A 21,516-nucleotide genomic window follows, 5' to 3' on the forward strand; every position below is an offset into this window, starting at 1 on the left:
GTATCAATTTTTGATCGAGCCGATCTTCGAGTTCGGTTTAACTTCATCGTTTCCATTAAACTGTCATCGAGTCAGCAGTACGTCCCGTCTGTGGACTTAACCAAATTTGACGAAACTTTCCCTCGCGAAATTAGACATCGAACTACTTGTATGTCCACCAAACTTTCTTCGATCTCAAACATCACGTCAAATTTCTTACGTGTTACCACGATATTGAAGGTTCTTGTCACCCGTTCTTGATAACGTCATAAGGGAGGAAATGAAAGCGAATAATTTTTCTAATTTAAGTAAGCAAGTGACTTTGTATTAAAAAAAAATTAAAAAGAAACCGAAATGACAGAACAAGTAACAGTAAATGTAATTGCGAAAGAAGAAAGAGAGATACAGAAATATGTACGTGTTATGAAATTGCAATGCAGCGTTTAACATTGACGAAGTCAGGTAGAATTACGGTTAAAAGTCGAGATTGTCTATCTCGTAAAACGCCATCAATCTTGCGTGAAGTGACGTATCACTAAAACGATCCTGCTTTTTGTTTCAGCTCTCGGAGCTCGAACAGCGTGTGTTAGAGGCCGAAGGCAGAGCGGACGAAGCTGAAGACAAGGTAAGCAAACATATTGATATCTCTAGAATGTAAGGAAATACATATAGTACATGTTCAACACATGAAACGTAAATGTCAAAAAGGCAAATGCAAGATTATTTTATAACGTCTCTATTACTCTATTTACTCTATTTACTCACAAATTTTGTTCTTTAAGTCTTATGTCAAACTAATGAGCAAAAGTGCATATTCTTGTATAGATTTCCTTGCGAGCTAAATCTCCATTTCCATTTGAGTGAAGTTGGCAATGATACGTGATACTAGTGGACTCTGGAACGGTTCCATCTTATCACTTCTCTTTTTCGGGGTAGTTTACCCCCATTTTATACCATACATTGGCATTGCACAGACGTATCTTTTACCGACGACGAGTCGACCCCATTTCTCCGACGCGCACGCGTTTCTTATCCTCGTATATCTGACTTTACCGACGGACACCGAAACACCCCTTCGCGAACGATACACCCTACGAACCTCCGCGAACCCGATTTACCAACCGGGGACAACGACGAGTTGTCAATTTTCGCAACCCCACTGAAGATAGATTTCTCCACTTTTTCAAAATATATTGAAACTTATACATTTTAAATTAATAAAAATTCATTTTTAAAACTGCACGTAATTTTCTAATTTTATCGGACAAATAAAAAAGGAGTTACACATTTTTAATATAAGTTTTCCCCTTGTTAATTAAAGTGAAAATAGGTAAATGGGGTAGCTTCGTTACCGATATCCATAGAAAGGGTGAAATAATATCAATTATACCGTAGACGCGTCGGTGTCCGTCGGTATCCGTCGGTACCTCAAGAGAGACGGAAGGAGAAAGGGGTGAAAGCGCGAAAGAGGCATGGTGGGAAAGAGGGAGAGGACAAGAGGGAAGAGTGATAAGAGTAGCAAGATGGCCGTGCGGCTGGCCGGTGAGGTCGTCGTTTTGTTATGACCCCGAGATTCACCCTCGCGCGTTACCACGTGTATCCCCGATAGTGCATCGCGTGGCGACGTTACCCCCGTGCTAATTTCTCGGAAATAATCGCTGTTCCCCGACGTTACACGGACGGACGTTTGATCTGTCGCACGCGTCCACGGTCGAGTGTCGAAGGTCGAGGTCGTCGAAGTCAATCCCGTCCACGAGTAGCTATGGCCCGCAGCAGGTGACATCGATGAAAGGTAACGAACGTGAGCCGCCACCGTCCGGGGATTGAAATACCGCGGCGTAATCTTTTTAATGAATCTCTCTTAAATTATGAATTACGAAAATTTCTTGTTCACTTAGTCATCGTGAGCAGTAGACTCGCGACGTCGCGACGACCGACGCGAGAAGCATCTTCGCGCACACGAAGTGAAGTATATTCGGCGACGTCCAGTGTTGGATCGACCGAAATTTTACCCAGTTAACTCCCGTTTCCATCAACGTAATTTAATTTTAATCTTGGTTCAACCAACTCTTCATGTTATTCGAGTTCTAAGAAAAAGATGAAGAATAAATTGAGCCAAGATTAAAGTTAATCTACATTAGTATAGAAACAGTTATAAAACTGATGTAATCACTATACAGAAAGAATGATTTTCGTAAATTTTAAAAATTAAAAAATGTTAAATATTAAAAAATTCAACTAGATACAGATATAAAAATAATTATACTCAGATAAAATAATAATTTTGTTGGATCATCAAAGTAATTATATGGCATGATGAGCAATGCTTGTAGAAAATTTTAACATTTCAGCAACTAGTTCGAGTATACATTTTGATGTTCAGCTTTATTTTCAGATCTGTATTTAGTTAAAATATTAGATATTTCAGTGAGACCGTTCTTTCGGTATATGAGATCTTGCGTGCATAGAATCATTTCTATTTTCACTCGCCACTCATGATAATTGGTATAAAAGGGATTGTCTTGTACAGCTAATTTCAAAGATAATATTTTTTACCAGTAATTGAATACTAATTAAATCCTATATAATCTCGTTTAGTTTAGAGTTTGATGGTGTAATTACGCAGAACTGATTTCTATGCTTATTTAATTGACAATAAAAACAAATTAATATGACATTTATTTTCCCGTCAGTCGTAACGTCGAAAATTGCGTTAATTGAAATTCCATTTAGAAATTGAGAACTTTGTCATATCAGATTTATTTTTCAATGGTACAGAATTTTTTTAAAGGGGACTTCCGCATTTATTCTTAAGAAACAATCTTGTCATATTAATATTTGTGTGGATCTATTTAAAAAATATTCTACTTTTGATTAGTACAAAAATCGGAGTAAAGATTTTTCGAAAAGTATTAACATATAATATTAAATATATAAGAGAGATAACTTTGGCTTTAATGTACTTTATCATTTTATTCCTTCCTATATAAAGCTCATATCAAACCGTAATATTATAGATTTAGAATTACAAATTAGAGATTAGATGTCAATTAGACCGAAAGGGATTAAAATAAAAATTATGTGTTTGATCAAATTCTGATCTCTTTTCAAATTAAAGTAAAAATAATTTTGCGATTTCAAGAATAGTCAAGTCAAATATAAGTTAATTGTTTTACGATTGTTAATGCGTAAATAATATATTTATAATGCGATAAGATATAATTCCCAAAAAATTGAAATATATTTACCAACGGAGTTAACTGCGAAAATTTACAAATTAAAGACTAGATCAAATATATAAGTAAATTGTTTATATGAGTCTTATAAAGCGAAAGCTCGTATATAAGCAATTTACTTATATTTGTAACCTTTAATTTACGATTCTGATCTCGTAATGTATAGAAAGAGAAAGAAAGAGAGAGAGAGAGAGAGAGAGAGAGAGAGAGAGAGAGAGTGCAGTAATACTTATCGATTACTCATTGCTTTAATATTCAAAAGCAATATCGAAGCAAAAGACGACAAGTTTTACATATGATCACATCGGATTATACATATCGCAACGGGAACAACGAGCGGCGCTTAAACGCGCGACGTACCGGTTGCGACAGCGACTTAATGAGTCGCGTCTCGTGTAAAATTGGCTTACGTCCAGTGTATGAGTAATCCTCACTTCCCGCCGACATCCGTGCATTAAATAAAACAAGGATGCTGTCTTCATTTCTCTCTTCCCGTAACTTGTACGTCTTTCAGTATAAGACCCTATTCTGTAAGGCTAGTTTGTCAAAGAAAAGTTACGTCTTAAATATACATAATATTTATCAATCGAAAAAATTAAATTAATACTTTTACTCTTATTTCGAGATATATTCTGTTTTCTCTACATGAAAATTTCATTTTGTTTATTAATTATTTTAAATGCGGCTTACATGAATAATAAACGAATTTGTTTATTGAAAATTAATTCAGTTAATTTATAATTAAGTCTGGAAATTACTAATTAATAAGAGGATTTATAATTCGGCATGTAAATTCATTTATTAAAATTCATTAAAAGTGTACATTATTACTGCTATTTTATATAATAAAATCAATTGTTATTTGATTTAAAAATATTCTTAGTTAAGTCGTGACAGTTCTTCCCTCGTCAAATATTTTTGCCGACTACTATTTTTAGAATTTAATCCATGTGTCCGTACATATTTCATGGCAAATTACACACACAGCGAATCGATATTTGCCAAAAAGTACATTGATTGACACATTTATACCACGAATATACCTATACTTTTTATAATATTATCTGTAATACCCCTAATATCTAACTTATAATTATTTTATATATTTGGTTGGTCAATATGTATCTATTTTATTTGCCAAATATCGATTCGCTGTACCATGTAATTTCCCATGAAATATGTACACATGCATTAAGACCACTTTCTAGAATAATTGGCAAAAATTTATACGTTACTACAATATATTTCGTAGAATTTGTATGCGTGTGACTTTCGAATATCTGAATAGTTTCGTTGTAATATACGAATCATGGGGAATCTTCGCTGACACAGTTGTGCGCCCGTGGTTTTATTGCGCCCGTCGTCGTCGCGTTGGGGTGCACCAAGAAAAAAAGCGGTATGCATTTTTCGTTATCGTTTTTTACTGCTTTTTATCTCGTAAACAATTATTTGGAGAGCAACGAAATGAGCATTTATACCAGCTGGGAATGGATTAACGAATGGCTAACGATTTTTATTTAAGAATTAGTTATTCTGAATGAATGAAAAATTAGATGAGTCACTCTGTGACGAGACGTACTGAAAATCGAACTCCGAACTTTACCGAAACTTACATTAGGAGTACGAATCGCTTCCATCATCCTCCGAATCTTCTTCTTTTAAGCCTGCGCTTAAATAGAGTAGATCGATAAATTTCAAGACAGTCTTGAGAACGAGTGGGACATTCACGAGTCAGTTCCAAGTGTCACCTTCTGCAATTTGGCTTTACGGAAGCAGCCATTCTGCAGTGTCTTAAATTTTATGTATCAGTGAATTGCGGCAATTACACGTCAAATATATACCTTCTGCAAATTAGAGAATTGTATATAACGCGCCCGATACCTTTTCGTAAACATTTACATATTAATTCGCTGTTAATCGTTTGGAAGGCTGACTTCTCTTCTCATTCTTACATCCTCCAGTAGCCCTTTTTTCCCGATCGATTCGTCATTGCATCACCAGACGGTGTCGCCGGGGAGTGAGTTCGCTTCGCCTCAGGGTCATCGGCTTGACCCCACGGTGGTTGCGCGTCCCAAGTAACATGCATACGAGTAGCATCCACAAATTCACTCATTGGCTATGAGCCAACATGACTCACCGCCTCTAGAAAACCCTCGGTAGTTTATGTACTTGGGTTGTACGTTCGTTCGCTTCGCTTCAGTTCGGCGTGATCTTCATCGGCGAGTGGACGAGAAACTGAGTTCTCCTCACGTGCGTTCATCCGCGAGATTTGCCGTTTCGTTCTTATTGTTCCCGGTCTTATTTGATAAATTGCTTCGTTCCACCGAATCCTCGTCGGAGGAGTGCTCGTCGTGGATGAATATTTTCCGGACGAATTGCCGGAGTAAGAGAAGGAATTAGAGTCAGCTTTAAAAAAAAAAAAAATCTTCTACCATGGAAACGTTTAATAGAGGTAAGACTTTACGGCAGCCGATTTTGTGAGAGTTTTCAAATGAAATTTACGCGACACTCGAATATCAAAGGTTTCTCCATTGCATTATTACTTTATTTCATTAGCTGCTTTAATGTATTATTTAAAATATAAGTAAAATTAATTTTTAATTTTATTATCTAATAATTGTATTTCACAAAAAGGCTGGTAATTAAGTTGTGTAATATGCTTCGGATATAATCTACTTTTTGTAGAGCTTAAACGATGCAAGTGATATAATATGTACATAACGAGAGAGAGTTTCCATATATAGAATTAGATACATATTGTAACAGTAAAAATATCAATTAAAATGTATTAATTCATTGTAAATTAAATAAATGAAGAAATGAATTTGATTAAAAAATTTGGAATATATCATTACAAACGATAATTCTCTGTTTATTTGTTGGCATAAGGTCGGTTCGAAACGCTGATAGAATTTCTAGCGTGCGCTGCACTTTAGAAATATCGCGGAAAACGCAATTGAAATCGTCTCCTCAAAGCAGAAGTCGATTCCCTTTTGTCGGTGAAGGCATCAGGACCGCGATGCGACCGCAAAGACGGCAAACAACGATAGAAAACGTGCGCGAGAAAACGTTCACGGGAGAGTCGGAGAAAGATCGATATAAGTAAGGGTAGCACATGCACGACGACGACGACGACGACGACGACGAGGAGGCACACGCCGGGAAAACATTCGGCGAGAGAGAGGATTTCCCTGTATTGATTTTCTCTCGAGTCCCCTTTCGACTAGTCGCCGTGAATGTTCGCCGCTCTCGCCCGTTCGCGGCGTTTACCGTACATATCCGTCGAGCCGTTAAGGCGATATCGATTTTTGACAGCTGCTCTGTCGCGTTATACATCGTGTGTAAACGCCACACGCGCGGATGTACGGTACGTACGATGCGGGAAGGGTTCTCTCCCCGTCATACACAAAGCGCTCTCTCTCTCTCTCTTTCTCTCTCTCTCTCTCTCTCTCTCTCTCTCTCTGTCTTTGTCTCTGTCTCTGTCTCTTTCCCCCAGCGCGACGCAACGTAACGTAACGCACGCAACACAATGTGACGTGACGTACGCACTCGCGCGAATTCGATCCGCACGTTCGCTGTTATTACCCGATCGTGAGCATAGAAAGCTTTCGCAATCCATACTCGCATGATTATTCGTCGTTAATCCCCCGCGCAGATTTTTTTCTTTTTTCTTAATGTTCTCGGTACGCGCGATTATTTGCAATTTTTGCGGAGGGAATTCGAATTCCCTCAATAGCCAGTTTGGATAGGCGATTACTCAACAACGAACATATTCTGATGATTGTACAGTTTCTTTCGATTCGCGATTATCTACCGTCTAACCACTTTCTGCAATTATTTTGCATCTGTCGTTGGCGATTATTTGCAAACGGTTAGATTTTCTCTTCGGTAGTATAGTTCGTCTACATTTTTTGGTTTACGATTATTCGGCTATCAAGTAGCCTTTAGGATATCTTCCGGTTGAATGAGATTTTCCGATAAGCATTTTATTACCTCGATTCGCGATTATTTGCGATCAAGCAAAAATTCTCCAGCAATTATTTGATTCGTTGAATTCTGTTAGCGAAGGGGATGCTCATTCTGCTATCAAAAATACTTATGGAAATTATTTAACGGTTTATAAGAAAATGTGTATGTAGATTACGAATAACTTTTTATTTAAATTATTATATGTATCATTTGGAAAAATGTAATGAAGCAATAAAATATTTGGAGTTTAGAAATATTTATTTATGTAATTTATTTATACAAAATGCATTTCTGTATATTCGCGTAACAGAATTGCCATCTAACGATCAAGTAAACTGTCTAGCGATTAAAATTAAAAATGAAAAGATCTTCAAAAGTTTCAGAAAAGTAAATTGTTACTAATTTGGTGATATCCTTAATTTAATTTTAAACGAATTTCTTGTATAACTTAAAGCTTAATAAAATTCTTCGAATATAAACTTACAACTTCTAACGACTGACGCGGTCTCTTTGTGAACATTTCTTCCTTGAACTAAAGAAAAAGCGAAGAAATTTTAATTTCAAATTAATCACACACTGACTTCGTAGAGACAACAGGTGATTCACCGATAATCAAATCTAGATAGTATCGATAATATTACGTGTTGAAGATCGAATGTCAGCGTTTTCAGGAAGTGCAGCATTAACATGAGCATTGAGCGCTTGCTCACTCTCTGTCCATTTCAGGTACGGATGATGGAGGAGCGGCTAGTGAAGGGTGAGTACTGCCTCAGCACATCCGGCGTTGGTTCTCCGCCGCATTCGCTGCCGTCGACCTCCGGTACGCAGAATGACAAGATCGAGGAGGTTCATTGTGCCTGTATTTCGAAGCTAGAAACTCAAGTCGAGGAACAGGTAAGTCATAATCCTTACTGTGTCGAAAAACTACTGTAGCGAAAAGCGCTTTTTTGAACAATACTTTGGCGTACAAATTAAATTTATCGTACCGAGATAAAAGTTTCAAACAGTTTTTTTTTTGTTTTTTTTTTGTTTTTTTTTTTTGGCAACTATATATAATTATTGGACAACATTGATGGTTTTGAAAAATGACTTTTTAATATATATATCAATAAAAAAATTTTAATAATTGTATTAATTGAATAAATAACTATTTATAATAATTTTTCTGATCATGCCTATTTAAAAAATATTATGCATATATCATTTTTTGTTCGATCACATGATTTGCATTATCCACGGTTTTTTTAAAGATATGAAATTATCTGTAATCTATGTCGAGATATTTGATGATTACGCGAATGGGTGGGATCGGAATTCCTTTTATCAATCAGTCAACGTCGATTATTCACAGAGGCAACTACGGTTACATGACGCCAGGCAAGTGGAAGCGAAAGCAGCGAGGATAAAAGAATGGGTCACTAATAAATTGAGGGAACTGGAACAACAAAATCAACATCTGAGGGAACAGAACAACAAGTGTAACCAGCAACTCGAATTGTTGCGCAATCATATAACTAATATCGGACTCAAACCTCCTGTAAGCTTTTTTTAGATAGTCCGTAGAATTCTTTTCTCTCTTTTTAACATTAGTTTTTAGTCATTAAATAAAATAATAAATAATACTTATATATAATAAATAATACTTATTTGAAATTATTTTTAAATTATTTAAAATGTTACTTATTAGGCGAAAAAATATATATTGTGATTAATTTCGATAGATCTAATAGATTCTTAAACAACAAATTCTGTAAATGCAGGCACCGACGAGAGCGTCATTGTCTTTGGAAGTGGATCCCACCTTGCGTATCGATCGTAGACGATCGGAGAGCTTAGAAGGTACCCCGCAGACGGCACCGGAGTGCGTGCAAAATATTGTGGCGGAACCGCAAACGAGTACGAAGCACCGGAGACATTTGTCCGCTTGCGGCAACATCCAACGAGGAATCGCGACCGCCAACATGGACTCGAGGTAAAACTTTCGTCCGCGCGCGCGCGTGCGCGCGATAAACGCTTCAATTCTTTTTTGAGACTAAACACTTCTCTCGACTACTTTTACGAGCACACTAAATGCATTCGTCTCTCGTATCTCGATTCTCCTTGGGAGGCCTCACGACGTGATAGCGGCGCCCGAGTTTTCGAAATGTGGTACCCTGTAACGTCCTGGGACTTCCTGAGGGGATCCGTCGTCCCACCCTCTTATTATACTTTTATATGTGTTTTATTTATCATATCTGTTATAATTATACGTTTATCATATTTACGTCATAATATAATGTGTTTTATAAAATTTTGAATTAAATTTACGTGCTTTTAATTTAGCGAACAGTAGAATATTTTTAATTTAACGAACAGTGTAGAATTTAAAGACGCGGCCACGCACATACATACACTCTGCATAAAAAGTAATTGAATTGATTCTGTGCTTTATACTTGCCGCTTCTCTTTATCCTCTCTTAGTCTACTGTCGGAGGAGTTAGCCGCAGCGGTGGAGAACCTGGTGATGTTGCCAAATATGTCTGGTGTTTCGGAGGCCAGCCGAGACAGCGGAAGCTCGGAAGCGGTGCACGACTATGCTGAGATATATACACCCAGCCGGGAGGGCATGAACTGGCTGCAAGGAGGTGGACAAGGTCCTCGTCCGCCGACCCCGCCGTTACATAGGTTTCCTAGCTGGGAGGCGAAAATATATCAAGTAATGATAATTTTAGTTATACAGACATGTGTACAAATGAAATGAAAACCGTAAAGATCAGCAAATACATAAACTAATTTGAAATAATCTAAGTCTTTTTGTATATCCTATATTAATTTCTGAAATAACTAAACCTCGATTAACTATTTGTAGGTAGCGGATGGTGGCCTTGGCATCGGTCCACCAACTAACGAGGAATCCGCACCTTCCACGATGACCACCACGACGAGTTCGTCGAAGCATTCTCAGGCCACAGGACACAACTTGACAGCGCACAACTCTCAAGGCTACTGCGATATTTCTGTTCCAGTATACGCTACTGTCAAAGGTAGATTACAAAAATATTAATTAACTTTTAGAAGTTAGCATGAGAGAGGAAAATAGGCAACAATATAACAAAAATCACATTTATTAATGTAAATAATAATTAACTGTATAAATTTGTTGTAAAGTTATTTGTGATATTTGTCTTTATCGATCATATATTTTTTAGGACGTGCCAGTCAAATCAGATCTATGCCTTTCGGCGATAGCTCTGATGATAGTTCGGACGGCGAGGAACATCCGAATCAAACTGAAACTAATACTAGAATTACTAATAGCTCGTCCGACAATACAGATTCCTCCCTCGGTAGCGGAAGCAGTCCCTCGAAAAGTATTAAAACAACCAGTAGCCTCAGTCCCGCAAAAAGAAGTTCTAGCGGGTCTCCCAGTAAAAGCGTAAAACGTGGTGAGTTTAATTAATATGATTTTTCTTCTGTCTTTCCATTTTATGATAAAATTTTAAATATAACATTTTTTATGATTTTTTTACTATTTTCAAAACATTCCATCTATTTTCCAAACAAGGAAAAATCATATATTATAATAAATAATATACTGATACAGCAATATTTTCATTAAGAAATGTACCACGTAAATTAAATTTACTATAATTATTTTGATAATATGTTGCATATTGAAAAAGAAAAGAAACGCAAAAAAAGATAATTTGTTAACCAAGCATCAAGAGAAAGCGAATGCTTTGAAATTCAGGTACAAAATATCCGGCATCCAACAACTTTAAGTTCATTTGGTTTACAGATACTTCTCTCGAGTCAGGTTTATCCGAGGATTATGCAATACCTCCCGATGCACTAAGTTCGACATCTCTAGAATCTAGTATGCCTAGCCTTCTAATGCGCGTTTCTGGCGAAAGTCCAAAGAGACAGGAATCGTTGGAAAAAACAGGTCATCTGGCGAAATTAGGCGGCAAGTTAAAAACTTGGCGAAAGCGATGGTTTGTACTGAAAAACGGTGTATTAACATATTGGAAGAGTCAAAATGATGTCAATCGGAAACCTCAAGGCCAAATAATCTTGGACGAAGTGTGCAGGTATGCGATAAAAGTAGCTTAAGAATTTATGTCACTGAGAAAAAATTGCTCAAATGATCAGACTGTAACATAAAAGATTATCAATATTTAAAGATATTTTTAATATCTCAGGAAAAGTATTATATTTGAATACATTTAATTTTTGTTTCTTTTGAAAAAATCTGTAGTTTGATATTTATATTTTTATATTTCTTCCAGGATCAATAGAGCTGAAGGAGCTGCCACTTTTGAAATAGCTACAGGTAAGAAGACCTATTACTTGACTGCAGACTGCATCGCCACAATGGAAGACTGGATAAGAGTACTACAGAACGTGCAGAGGCGAAACGCAACAAAACTCTTGCTCAGCAGGGAAGATAATAAACCAACGATACAAGGTTGGTTGACGAAAGTGAAAAACGGCCACGCGAAGAAGTGTTGGTGTGTGCTCATTGGCAAGATGTTCCTTTACTTTAAATGCCCCAGTGATACGGTTAGTATACACAAATAAACATAAATACAAACAAAATCATTATTAGATGTATTCTCGAGACACAACGATTTGTATAACTAGCAAATTTGGTTATTATCATGATTAAAAATTTAAACAAGATTTAAGATAATTGATAACTGCAATTTTTAATTTAGTATCTTATAAAATTTAGGAGAATATTTTCTGATCACTTTTTATTTAACTAGTTATATTTATAGCTCAATAACAATTGTGTTTCTTGAACATTTAGTACGTATTTCGTACTCTCATAAAAAAATGTATTCAATCAATTCTTTGAACCATCAGAATCCTATTGGCCAAATCAATATGAGAGATGCTCGAGTGGAGGAGGTGGAACATGTTTCGGATAGCGATAGCGAGGAGAGAGATGCCGAGTGCCCACACGAAAGAACAATTGGCATCTTTCCGACCCATCAGGGTCCAACTTATTTACTGATGCCACATAAACAGGACAAGGACAATTGGCTCTATCACTTGACAGTGGTGTCGGGTGGTGGACCGAGCGCGGGCACACAATACGAGCAATTAGTGCAGAGACTAATGGAAACTGATGGTGATCCTAGCTGTGTGCTATGGCGGCATCCCCTACTGCTACACACGAAAGAAAGCATCACGAGCCCGCTGACAAGCTTGACCTCCGAAACTTTGCAAACCGAAGCCATAAAACTCTTTAAGGTTGACACGTTCCCTCGTCGATTTTTTCGCGATTGCTTTACTTGCGATTTATGCCAAATTTTTGACACTTTTCTCTCGATAGACGTAACAGTTCTAATTATTTCCAATATTCTATTAAGTTTTACAGTGCTTCTAGAACTATGGTTTCTATATATTTTTTCTTTTCTGTCCCTTTATTCTCAAAACGTAGATATATGTATTTGTCTCATTTTAAATACGGTATTTTCAAATTTACAAGTTTCAATTCAATTTTGGTATAGATAATCTTTTTATATTAATTATTAACATTTATAATGAAATCTAGTTCTTCTTAGCTACATTTTCTACACTTTTCAGTTATTCTTTCTTTTTCCACATTTATATGTTGAAACATATTTTTATTTTATGTTAAATGCAGAAAAGTGTATAACAAGGCGTGGCTAAAAGGAACAAGCTTAATGTATCTACTAAAATAATTAACACACGTCTAATCGTACAGGCCTGTCAGCTGTTTATGTCGGTGGCAGTAGAACAAGCAGGTATCGACTACCATGTGGTTCTAGCGCAAAACGCATTACAACAATGCCTAGACCAGCCTGAACTTCAATCTGAATTTATATGCGCACTGGTAAAGCAGACAAGTCGTCACACCCAACACCGTTTGGGCGTACAGGTAAAAAAGGCCGCCAGACTTGTGTCACTGGGTACTGCGCGCGTTGTAAGTCCTGCTTATTGTTTAACAAAAACAACATTCAACCATCCTGTACCATTTTTGAAGTTAAAACGATACTCATCGATCGTCTGTTTTTTTTATCTCTGATAGATCTCATCTGTATCTCATAAACATCATTGATCATATTTTTAATATCGATCATTCGAACGATATTTCTTTCAACGCGGAAAATGGTACACTGGGTATGCTTAGTCAAGTATTACAAATAATTCTTCCAGGCGTGGACACTAAGTAGTGGTTTAGAATGGTTCAACTAAAAATATAGCACTCGATAATACTTAGCGACAAAAATACGCCGCTTATTGCCACAATACTTGACCAAGTTCAATGACTATTTTAGTTTTAACATTCATTCACACATTTAATTCTAATTTGCCGCTTTAAGTGTGCTGTCTTTTAGATTCTCACTCTATTTCAATCGCATGCGTTTATAATTCTGTTAGGCATCACGACGGTGTTAAGTTTCATTTACTTTTTATCATATATTTTAATATTTATACATCATACCCTAATCATATTACCCTAACGCCCATCATGTGAGCTGAACATATTTCGACGATTATCATAATATTGTAATTTATGTGGATGTCTGTTGATAGCGTCCGTCAAATCTGATGTACGTTATATAAAACGTAATATTTTTTCTGAATAAGAAATCTGTCAAAATACGTTCTGCGCCACACACACACACTTGCAGAATGGTATGTTGGTGTACATGAGGACACACACAGAAAGAAACATTTTTAAATTCTTTTTTTCTAATTTTTCACACGAGTTCCTTTTTTTATAATAGCTGCAATATATAGTTACTTGGATATTCTCTGTTTGAATGCTGCTTAGAGATTTAGATTCTTATCGCCGGAATATATATTAGATTATTTTAACAAATAAAAGTTATAATCCTTTATATATACCTTTTCTGAACAATACAAATCTTCAAAAAATGTCACAAAGATGTAAAAATATCTAAAAAGTGGTTCAAATAAATCACTTTAAAGATATATTTTGGACATCTCGTAGATAACTTTGAATTCTTTGTTTTGTTTCCTTTTCCTCTTTTCCTTTCTGCTATCCTTTCCTCTCTCTTTTTCTGTCTATCCTTCTTCCCTCAGCTTTATTGAAAAAAAAAAAAGACATAATATGTACAAGGACAGTGCTGTCTCGAATTTTGCATCACAAGACAAACTTGTGAAGAAAAAGAGCCTTAGTCGTCTCATGTAATGTCAACGAACGTAAACGCAACGCTTTACAATTGGTACGGTAGATTCACGCGGCCTAAGAGCTTTTCTCATTGACACATTTTAATTTTCATGCAATTTTAAAGGGTTTATTCCGAGTACGTGTTTTTATTCGATTAACACGTAGAGTTGTGCGGTGAAATTTCGATTTCTCGTGCTTATCTACTAACTAACTACCGAAACACAATTAATTCAATTAATTCTACTTTCTAGTAGTGCAAATTTTTAAAAGGGAAAGAGATCTACATGTCGTGTGAAAAATCAGTTAACTAAAGGTAATCAATTGAGATTCGTTCTCCAAATTTACAAATTTCTAATTTTCGAGATCGTAGGATTTTCAAGATTTTTTTTTCTTTTGCTTTCTATGTTTTCATTTATTTTACTTTATTAATTCGTCTATGTTATTTTACTTTAAAAAGTGATTCTTTAAAAAAAAAAACCACTCAGTGAAAAATTGAAGCAATTGTCTTTTCACATTGTGTGCACTTAAATTGTATTGTTACATCTTATTCCACAAAAATAAATAGAAAAAAATCGATCTTGGGAATTTGAGAAAATTACATATGTATACACACAAATTTTTTCAAATTCTTAGAAAAATAAAATCACTGTTGCACTGAAAATCTTATTTAGAGAGATGATTGTTTAATCACTTATGCACAAATAATACAGATATAATAAGAATAGAAAGGAATAAAATATACATAGAATGCAATAGAAAACTAAGAATCTTTAAATTAATCCTCACTTTCTCTCGAAGGACAGAAATTTGATTTGGCAGAATTAATTCCCTATTCTTTTAACTCGCTGTTTTTTACAAAATGTACATATTCACGATCGAAATAGTATCTATGCATACATATGGAGAATGAATATCCATCTACAAAATAATAAATTAAAATAATAAAAATAAAAAGCTGATGAGGTAAATGAAATGGCATAAATACAAATATCAAGATGTTTCGTCACTCGTGTAAAATGTGTCGCGTTTACCCTTTGACGAAAAGTAGTATACTAGGATTGGCTGAGATATATGCCGGAACGTAGTAGTATGCCAGCATACCATTGCAGCAGCTCCTTCTCTGCGCCACGCAATCGCTCTTCACCTGCGATACGCAAAGTCCCGCGGCAAATGGCAGCGGTGAAAATGCGGACGCGCAATCAACGGCCTCGACTTCTCACAGTCCTCCGCTCACGCAGGGCCACTCGACCTCCACTATCTTGGACTGCAAAACTAATCCCGCGCAGTATGTGCTTATCCAGGGATGGCAGCTTTTGGCGCTCGCCGTTTCCCTCTTCCTGCCCAAAAATAATCGGCTACTATGGTACCTGAAACTGCACCTGCAGAGAAATGCCGACAGCAAGTGAGTGAGTCCATCAGAAAATGGATTGATCATTGCAGAGAGAAACGTGAAAAAAAGCTCTCAAATCATTTCACGAGGAAATAGGAAGAAAAATTTCTCATAAGAACTGTTTCTAACATTTGCACTCTAATTTATTTTAAAAGGAAAAGATGATAATATGGACTGCCATCTTTTTTGTAATTTTTTTATCTTTTAATTATATTTAAGTCGATGATATTGCAAACAGTAATTTATTAATTTAAGTTTACTTCAAACACACTTGAAACAATTAAAACAGTTCACAAAATAGGAAAAATTATGTAAATGAAAAGGAACACTATGATGTAGCTATCAAAGTGTAATGATAAAAAGTGAGTAATCTGTATATTTTTATAGAATCTAGATTTTTTAGGTCTATTTATACTTCCCATGAAGTCTAAATAGCTTGAATTTATAGAAAAATTTGAATTAAGGTATCAGACTCAGAAGTTTCTTTAATAATACTTCTGCGTTGATCCTATTCTGCTATTTACTATGAATACTTCTTCTCCGCAGATACCTTTAGGAACTTCTTAAAATCATCAATCGTTTTAAAATGATAATCACAAAAATTTTTAATGAAAAACAATTAATCTGCAATATTTTTTGTAAAAAATCCCGGGGTTTACTTGTTAAAAGTCATAAAAACATTGATAAAATTTGCATTTAATTAGTCTTAGCGAAAATATAATTTTTCAAACTTATCTATCTTCTCATAATAAGAGAACAGTATCTTAAGAATTAATTTAAGATAACACTTGTTATTTACATCAATTTTATAATCATTTTAAACTTGACATTGAAAATCATACGAAAAAACTTTAATGTATGTAGTATATATCTCGTAATAGATAAACAATTATCAAAAAGCATCATCAAAAAAGCAGCAATTGTTTTACAACTTCAATATTTATTTAAAAACAAATTAAAAACTGTTGCAAAAAATGGTGTTAATTATAACAGAATTTTAAGTAGGATCCACATTAGTAGCAAAGCATTACCATCTTTTCTCTTATTACAACGTAAATGTAAAAATAAATTTTTTACTCAATTCCGGAATTTTAATAAGAAATTTTAATGTAGTTCTTTTTAGTAAAAATAAAAATCTTAGATCTTTAAGAGATAAGACTGAATTTGGAAGACTCGTGAATCTTAACAATTATATTTCTCGCAGTTTATTTTTTGCAGATATAGATTGAGTGATAAATTTTTTATGCGTTATTCATTTCCGCAAATATAAAAGTTTTATTACGGATTTTAGTCTAAAACTCTCAGAATTCGAAAAGTACTTTTCTATATGCATTACTGAAACTATTTTGATAGTATAATCTTTATCTTAATAAATGAATCTATCTTAATTGGTTTAATCAATTGAAGTAAAAAAAAACACGTCTTTTCTGCAATGACAGATCCAATTCTAATTTTTGTTACTATTGATTCATCTTGCATCACATTGCATTGTATTATACCAGAACGGAATGCGGCAAATATGCGGCTTACTGTGAGAGAGCCTTAGAGAGGACATTGCAAAACGGTAGTAGAGAAGTAAAACCGTCGAGGATGGAAGTACTTTCAATACTTATGAAAAATCCATACCATCATTCATTACCGCATGCCATACCAGTTCATTTTCTGAATGGCACCTATCAGGTTGTGAGTTTTGACGGCAGTACTACGATAGAGGAATTTCTGAATACTCTCAATCAAGAAATCGGCTGTAGGGACGTTCATCAATCCGGTTTCACGCTATTCAGCGATGATCCGATCGAAAAAGATCTGGAACATTTTATCGATCCAGAAGCGAAGGTTTGTAAAAATTGAAATCATCTTTTTACATCAAATTATTCATTCACTCGAGACTATTCATATAAAAAAATACCAAATCTTTATCAAATCAAATAATACAAAATGTATATTAATGCTTGGTAAAATTTACATTGTATTTCTAACGAAACTTATAAAATTGACAATTTTAAATAATAAAATAAGACCTTGTTATTCTATTTGATTTAAAACTTGATACAAACTATGCTTCAGCTATGTGACATTATCTCAAAGTGGGAGACAGCGTTACGAGAGAAAGGTTCGGGAAAGTTTGAGAATACTAGAGTGATACAATTGACGTACAAATCTCGTTGCTACTGGCGGCAAGCTGCTAAAATGGAAACGGACAAAGAGAGGCTCTTACTGTGTTACCAAGTGAATCAACAAGTTGTGCAAGGAAAGTTTCCACTAAATCGTGAACTCGCTTTTGAACTAGCATCGTTGATGGCACAGGTATAATTTATAATAATTAGGTTATTTTTCATGTTTTTTAAATATATTTAAATAATAATTGTAATAAATGTATTTTATTATTACTATAATTTATTATATTTATTATTGTAAATTTATTATGCTTATTGTTATTGTAAAATTAATTATTGTAAATAATTAAAGTAAAGTATAATTGAATCAATTCATTGTTCTATGATCATTTAATCAATTTCACAGATTGATTTTGGAGAATATAATAATGATAAAGCACGTGGAAGCGGCCCTGGAAGCAATCCACATCATCTTGTACTCCAAGCTCTGGATAAATTTTATCCATTACGCTATCGAGCCAATATTACCGCTGATCAATTGAGGTGAATGATTGCTAAACTCAATTTAAAAAAAATGTTAAGAGAATATTTATTTTTACGTTAAATTATACATTTTTCGCTGTTTTATAACAAATGATTTTTACTCCATCAGGGAATTGCAGGAGAAGCTACAGGAAAAGTGGATCGCTTTAAAAGGTCGTAGCGTATTGGATTGTGTTCGTATATATCTTACATGCACCAGAAAGTGGCCTTTCTTTGGAGCTACCCTGTATCAAGCAAAGGTATAATGATGCTATTACAAATATTTTATAAGTAGGAACAAGATGACTAATAATAGATTAACTGTATATAATAATTAATTAAAATATATTTCGTATATTATATACGTATGTGATTTGAATTTATTTAAATAATTTTCTTTATAGTTGAAGCAAGGCGAGTCTGTGACGGTTTGGATAGCAGTTTCTGAGGATAGTGTAACATTGCTTGAATTACAAACAATGGCTGTCATGTGCCGGTATAATTATGGGAACATAGTAACATTCGGTGGCTGTTTGGATGATTTTATGCTTGTCGCTTGCCCGGATGAGGGTGCAGCTGAACAAAAATTGTTGTTCGCACTCTCTAAACCCAAAGTGCGTATAGTAGACTAACGTCTCGTGGAAAGTTCGTAATTTAGAAAAATATTAATTTTATCTATCCTTTTTATAGATTTTGGAAATAACATTATTAATCGCTGATTATATGAACGCGCTAGGCCACGCATTACCGGGTACTCCACAAATGAATACTCTAACACGCAATGGATCACATCGATCCATCAAATCCACTTTGAGACCTGCGACTGGTCGGTAAAAAAAAAGAGATTTCGGTTTAATAATTAATTAAATATATTATATCAAATTATAATTATATTGGATTGTTTCGAAGATTGATAAATAAAAGCACAAAATTACTGTAAACATTGATTCAGAATCACTTTTGATTAATTGTTTCTTGTATCATGAATGTTGATGATCGATCTCTTTTCAGAATTAATATCTTGATAGACAAGCAACAAATTAAAAGTTAAAATTAATAGATTTTTTAACTAGTTTTTGTATAACAAAATAATGATTATATATTGTTAGTCAGCAATTAACTCCAATTAATATTTTACAAAAACAGTGTTTAATGAATTGTATTTTATTTTTTTGCAGGTTCAAGCTGTCTTCCAACTCAACCTGATATATTGAAATCCACGCCAGATCACCAAAGACCTTAAAATGTCGTATCGCGTTAATTTTTTGGAAAGACAATGAGAATATATTTCTTGGATTCGCGCCAAGATCTGATTGCGATGAATATTTTGTTTGTCGTTTGTATCATATAAAAGCAGCGTAACAGTGCAGTATTAGTATCGTACACTGCGATGTGCGGTGCGTTATTTTTTTTTTTCGAGAAGTCGCAAACCTGTTCGAATCATGTTTACGTTTGTATGTGCATGTAAATTAGTATCGACGCTTACAAGAATGTATCTGTGTAAATATTTAATAATAAGCATAAGAGCTAACCACGAACGACCGTGCTGGTGATTAAAGAGCGGCTGAAATAGAATCGAACACTAAAATCGATCTGTAACACTGCCTAATTTAGTATGTGCGATTACACATCGAATAGTTTCATCCAGCGGCTACGTAAATAATAAGCTGAGACTTTTGCTACGCATTTATATATCAAATTAAAAACAGAAACGAAAAAGAATGCGTAAAATATTGCGTAATAGTGATGTATTTACATCGTATCGTGTATATATATATTAATCAAAGTTATTAAATGTTTAGGAGTATATCTCTCGAATGATACAGCGATGCGTTTCTTTCCAATTTTCAATACCGAACGGAACATCTCCGAGCCTATATGAACGTTATCGCTATGTGATAATTTGGAACATAATTTTTTTTAATTTTATTCAAAAGTTTTTGTTCTACTTTTATCAGACAAAAAGTTTTACATAAATTTATTTTATCAAAATAAATTTATTTTTATAAATTTAATTGAAATTCAAATTGATTTAGGTTTAAAAGAGATTAGGGATGTACGATTCATATATTGAAGATCTGCGAATCGATCTCAAATCAATAGATCAATTCACCATAGAGATTGCATTAAAAAAATTGATCTCTTGAAGATTGATCCAGAAACATTTATATAGTAAAATCAGAGTTAGCAAAAAATAATGTTTTTTTTAGAACAAAACATGATGTTCACCAATTTTGAATAAAATATTTTATTTTAGCAGGGACTTCATAAAAATCATGGCACACAGAGAAACTTAAGCAATAAGGAAATCAACATATTGGATTTGCTTCTGCTTAATTAAAGTCTTAAGGTTTCTATGATTGGCCAATTCATTCAATGCTTATGTTTTATTGTGTAATCAGGTATTTGGATTTTTTCGAATGTACTCCTATCGAGAAAAATTGGAGATCGATTCACTCTTAAAACACGATTGATAACAAAATTGCAAAGGAGATTGATTAAAAATCTTTTAAAAATTAATCTTCTCAAAGGTCAAATTAAGATCGAACATCCCTAATAGAGATTCGAATCTCTTGTGAGAATTTAAATTTAATTGAAATTTTGTATATTTCATAATTTGAATTTATTCGAAATTAAATTCGATTTTGTGATATTCTAGCAAAGAAGGAAAGCATAATTCAATATAGAAAAAAAAGATTATTTTATTTTAACAATTATATATTGTAGGATAATAAATAGATCTGAAAACGAAACTGTCTCATTGACAAAAAAGAGAGAGACTGACTACTTTTCTCTCTTCTCATTTTCGAACATCATTTGCTTCTTTTATGTGAGGCTACTCGTGAAATCGATCAACAAACGAAGAAAAAATCTGATATACTCATATTAACTTTGATAACAACTAGTCTCATATCTGATATTTATTTAAGGTGTTAGCGATTATATGGTTTCTTTTTACAGGTACACGACCAAATAGATGTAATTGGGAACGTAATTTACTATTTAATATAACTAACGTTACGTTCCTTCGCGTAGTACGTGTGCAACATTGTGTATTAAAACATATGTAACGATTATAACGTTGCTATATACACACACACACACATATATATGCATACACATACACACATACACACACAGAAAGCGAGTGAG

At 34.3% G+C, this 21,516-nt stretch overlaps 2 protein-coding genes across 8 annotated transcripts in view; one reads left to right on the forward strand and one right to left on the reverse strand.

Annotated features, from left to right (window-relative positions):
- Positions 1-19,683, forward strand: part of LOC108748679 (uncharacterized protein CG43867) — an 82,428-nt gene extending 62,745 nt beyond the window's left edge. For 3 of the 7 annotated variants that reach the window (XM_018486948.1, XM_018486949.1, XM_018486953.1), the window contains exons 3-21: positions 542-604; positions 7,911-8,078; positions 8,536-8,721; positions 8,945-9,156; positions 9,645-9,879; positions 10,033-10,207; positions 10,373-10,609; positions 10,963-11,254; positions 11,453-11,726; positions 12,033-12,422; positions 12,901-13,074; positions 15,444-15,736; positions 17,227-17,560; positions 17,792-18,031; positions 18,248-18,384; positions 18,494-18,623; positions 18,768-18,977; positions 19,054-19,189; positions 19,542-19,683. In XM_018486948.1, the coding sequence (XP_018342450.1) occupies positions 542-604; positions 7,911-8,078; positions 8,536-8,721; positions 8,945-9,156; positions 9,645-9,879; positions 10,033-10,207; positions 10,373-10,609; positions 10,963-11,254; positions 11,453-11,726; positions 12,033-12,422; positions 12,901-13,074; positions 15,444-15,736; positions 17,227-17,560; positions 17,792-18,031; positions 18,248-18,384; positions 18,494-18,623; positions 18,768-18,977; positions 19,054-19,189; positions 19,542-19,606 (3,951 nt within the window). In that variant the 3' untranslated portion in view covers positions 19,607-19,683. Of the gene's footprint in view, positions 1-541; positions 605-5,432; positions 5,668-7,910; positions 8,079-8,535; positions 8,722-8,944; positions 9,157-9,644; positions 9,880-10,032; positions 10,208-10,372; positions 10,610-10,962; positions 11,255-11,452; positions 11,727-12,032; positions 12,423-12,900; positions 13,120-15,443; positions 15,737-17,226; positions 17,561-17,791; positions 18,032-18,247; positions 18,385-18,493; positions 18,624-18,767; positions 18,978-19,053; positions 19,190-19,541 lie in introns of those variants that run through there. The other 4 variants (XM_018486951.1, XM_018486952.1, XM_018486950.1 and 1 more) reach the window with 4 other exon arrangements.
- An 82-nt stretch (positions 19,684-19,765) lies between these two features.
- The window catches only part of LOC108748681 (N-alpha-acetyltransferase 20), a 4,183-nt gene continuing 2,432 nt past the window's right edge, over positions 19,766-21,516 (reverse strand). Inside the window, exon 7 of the mRNA XM_018486958.1 lies at positions 19,766-20,266. The gene's annotated coding sequence lies outside the window, so the exon portion shown is untranslated. The remainder of the gene's footprint in view (positions 20,267-21,516) is intronic.

Source organism: Trachymyrmex septentrionalis, unplaced genomic scaffold (genome assembly GCF_001594115.1).
Source record: "Trachymyrmex septentrionalis isolate Tsep2-gDNA-1 unplaced genomic scaffold, Tsep1.0 scaffold24, whole genome shotgun sequence".
Classification (NCBI taxonomy): Eukaryota; Metazoa; Arthropoda; class Insecta; order Hymenoptera; family Formicidae; genus Trachymyrmex; species Trachymyrmex septentrionalis.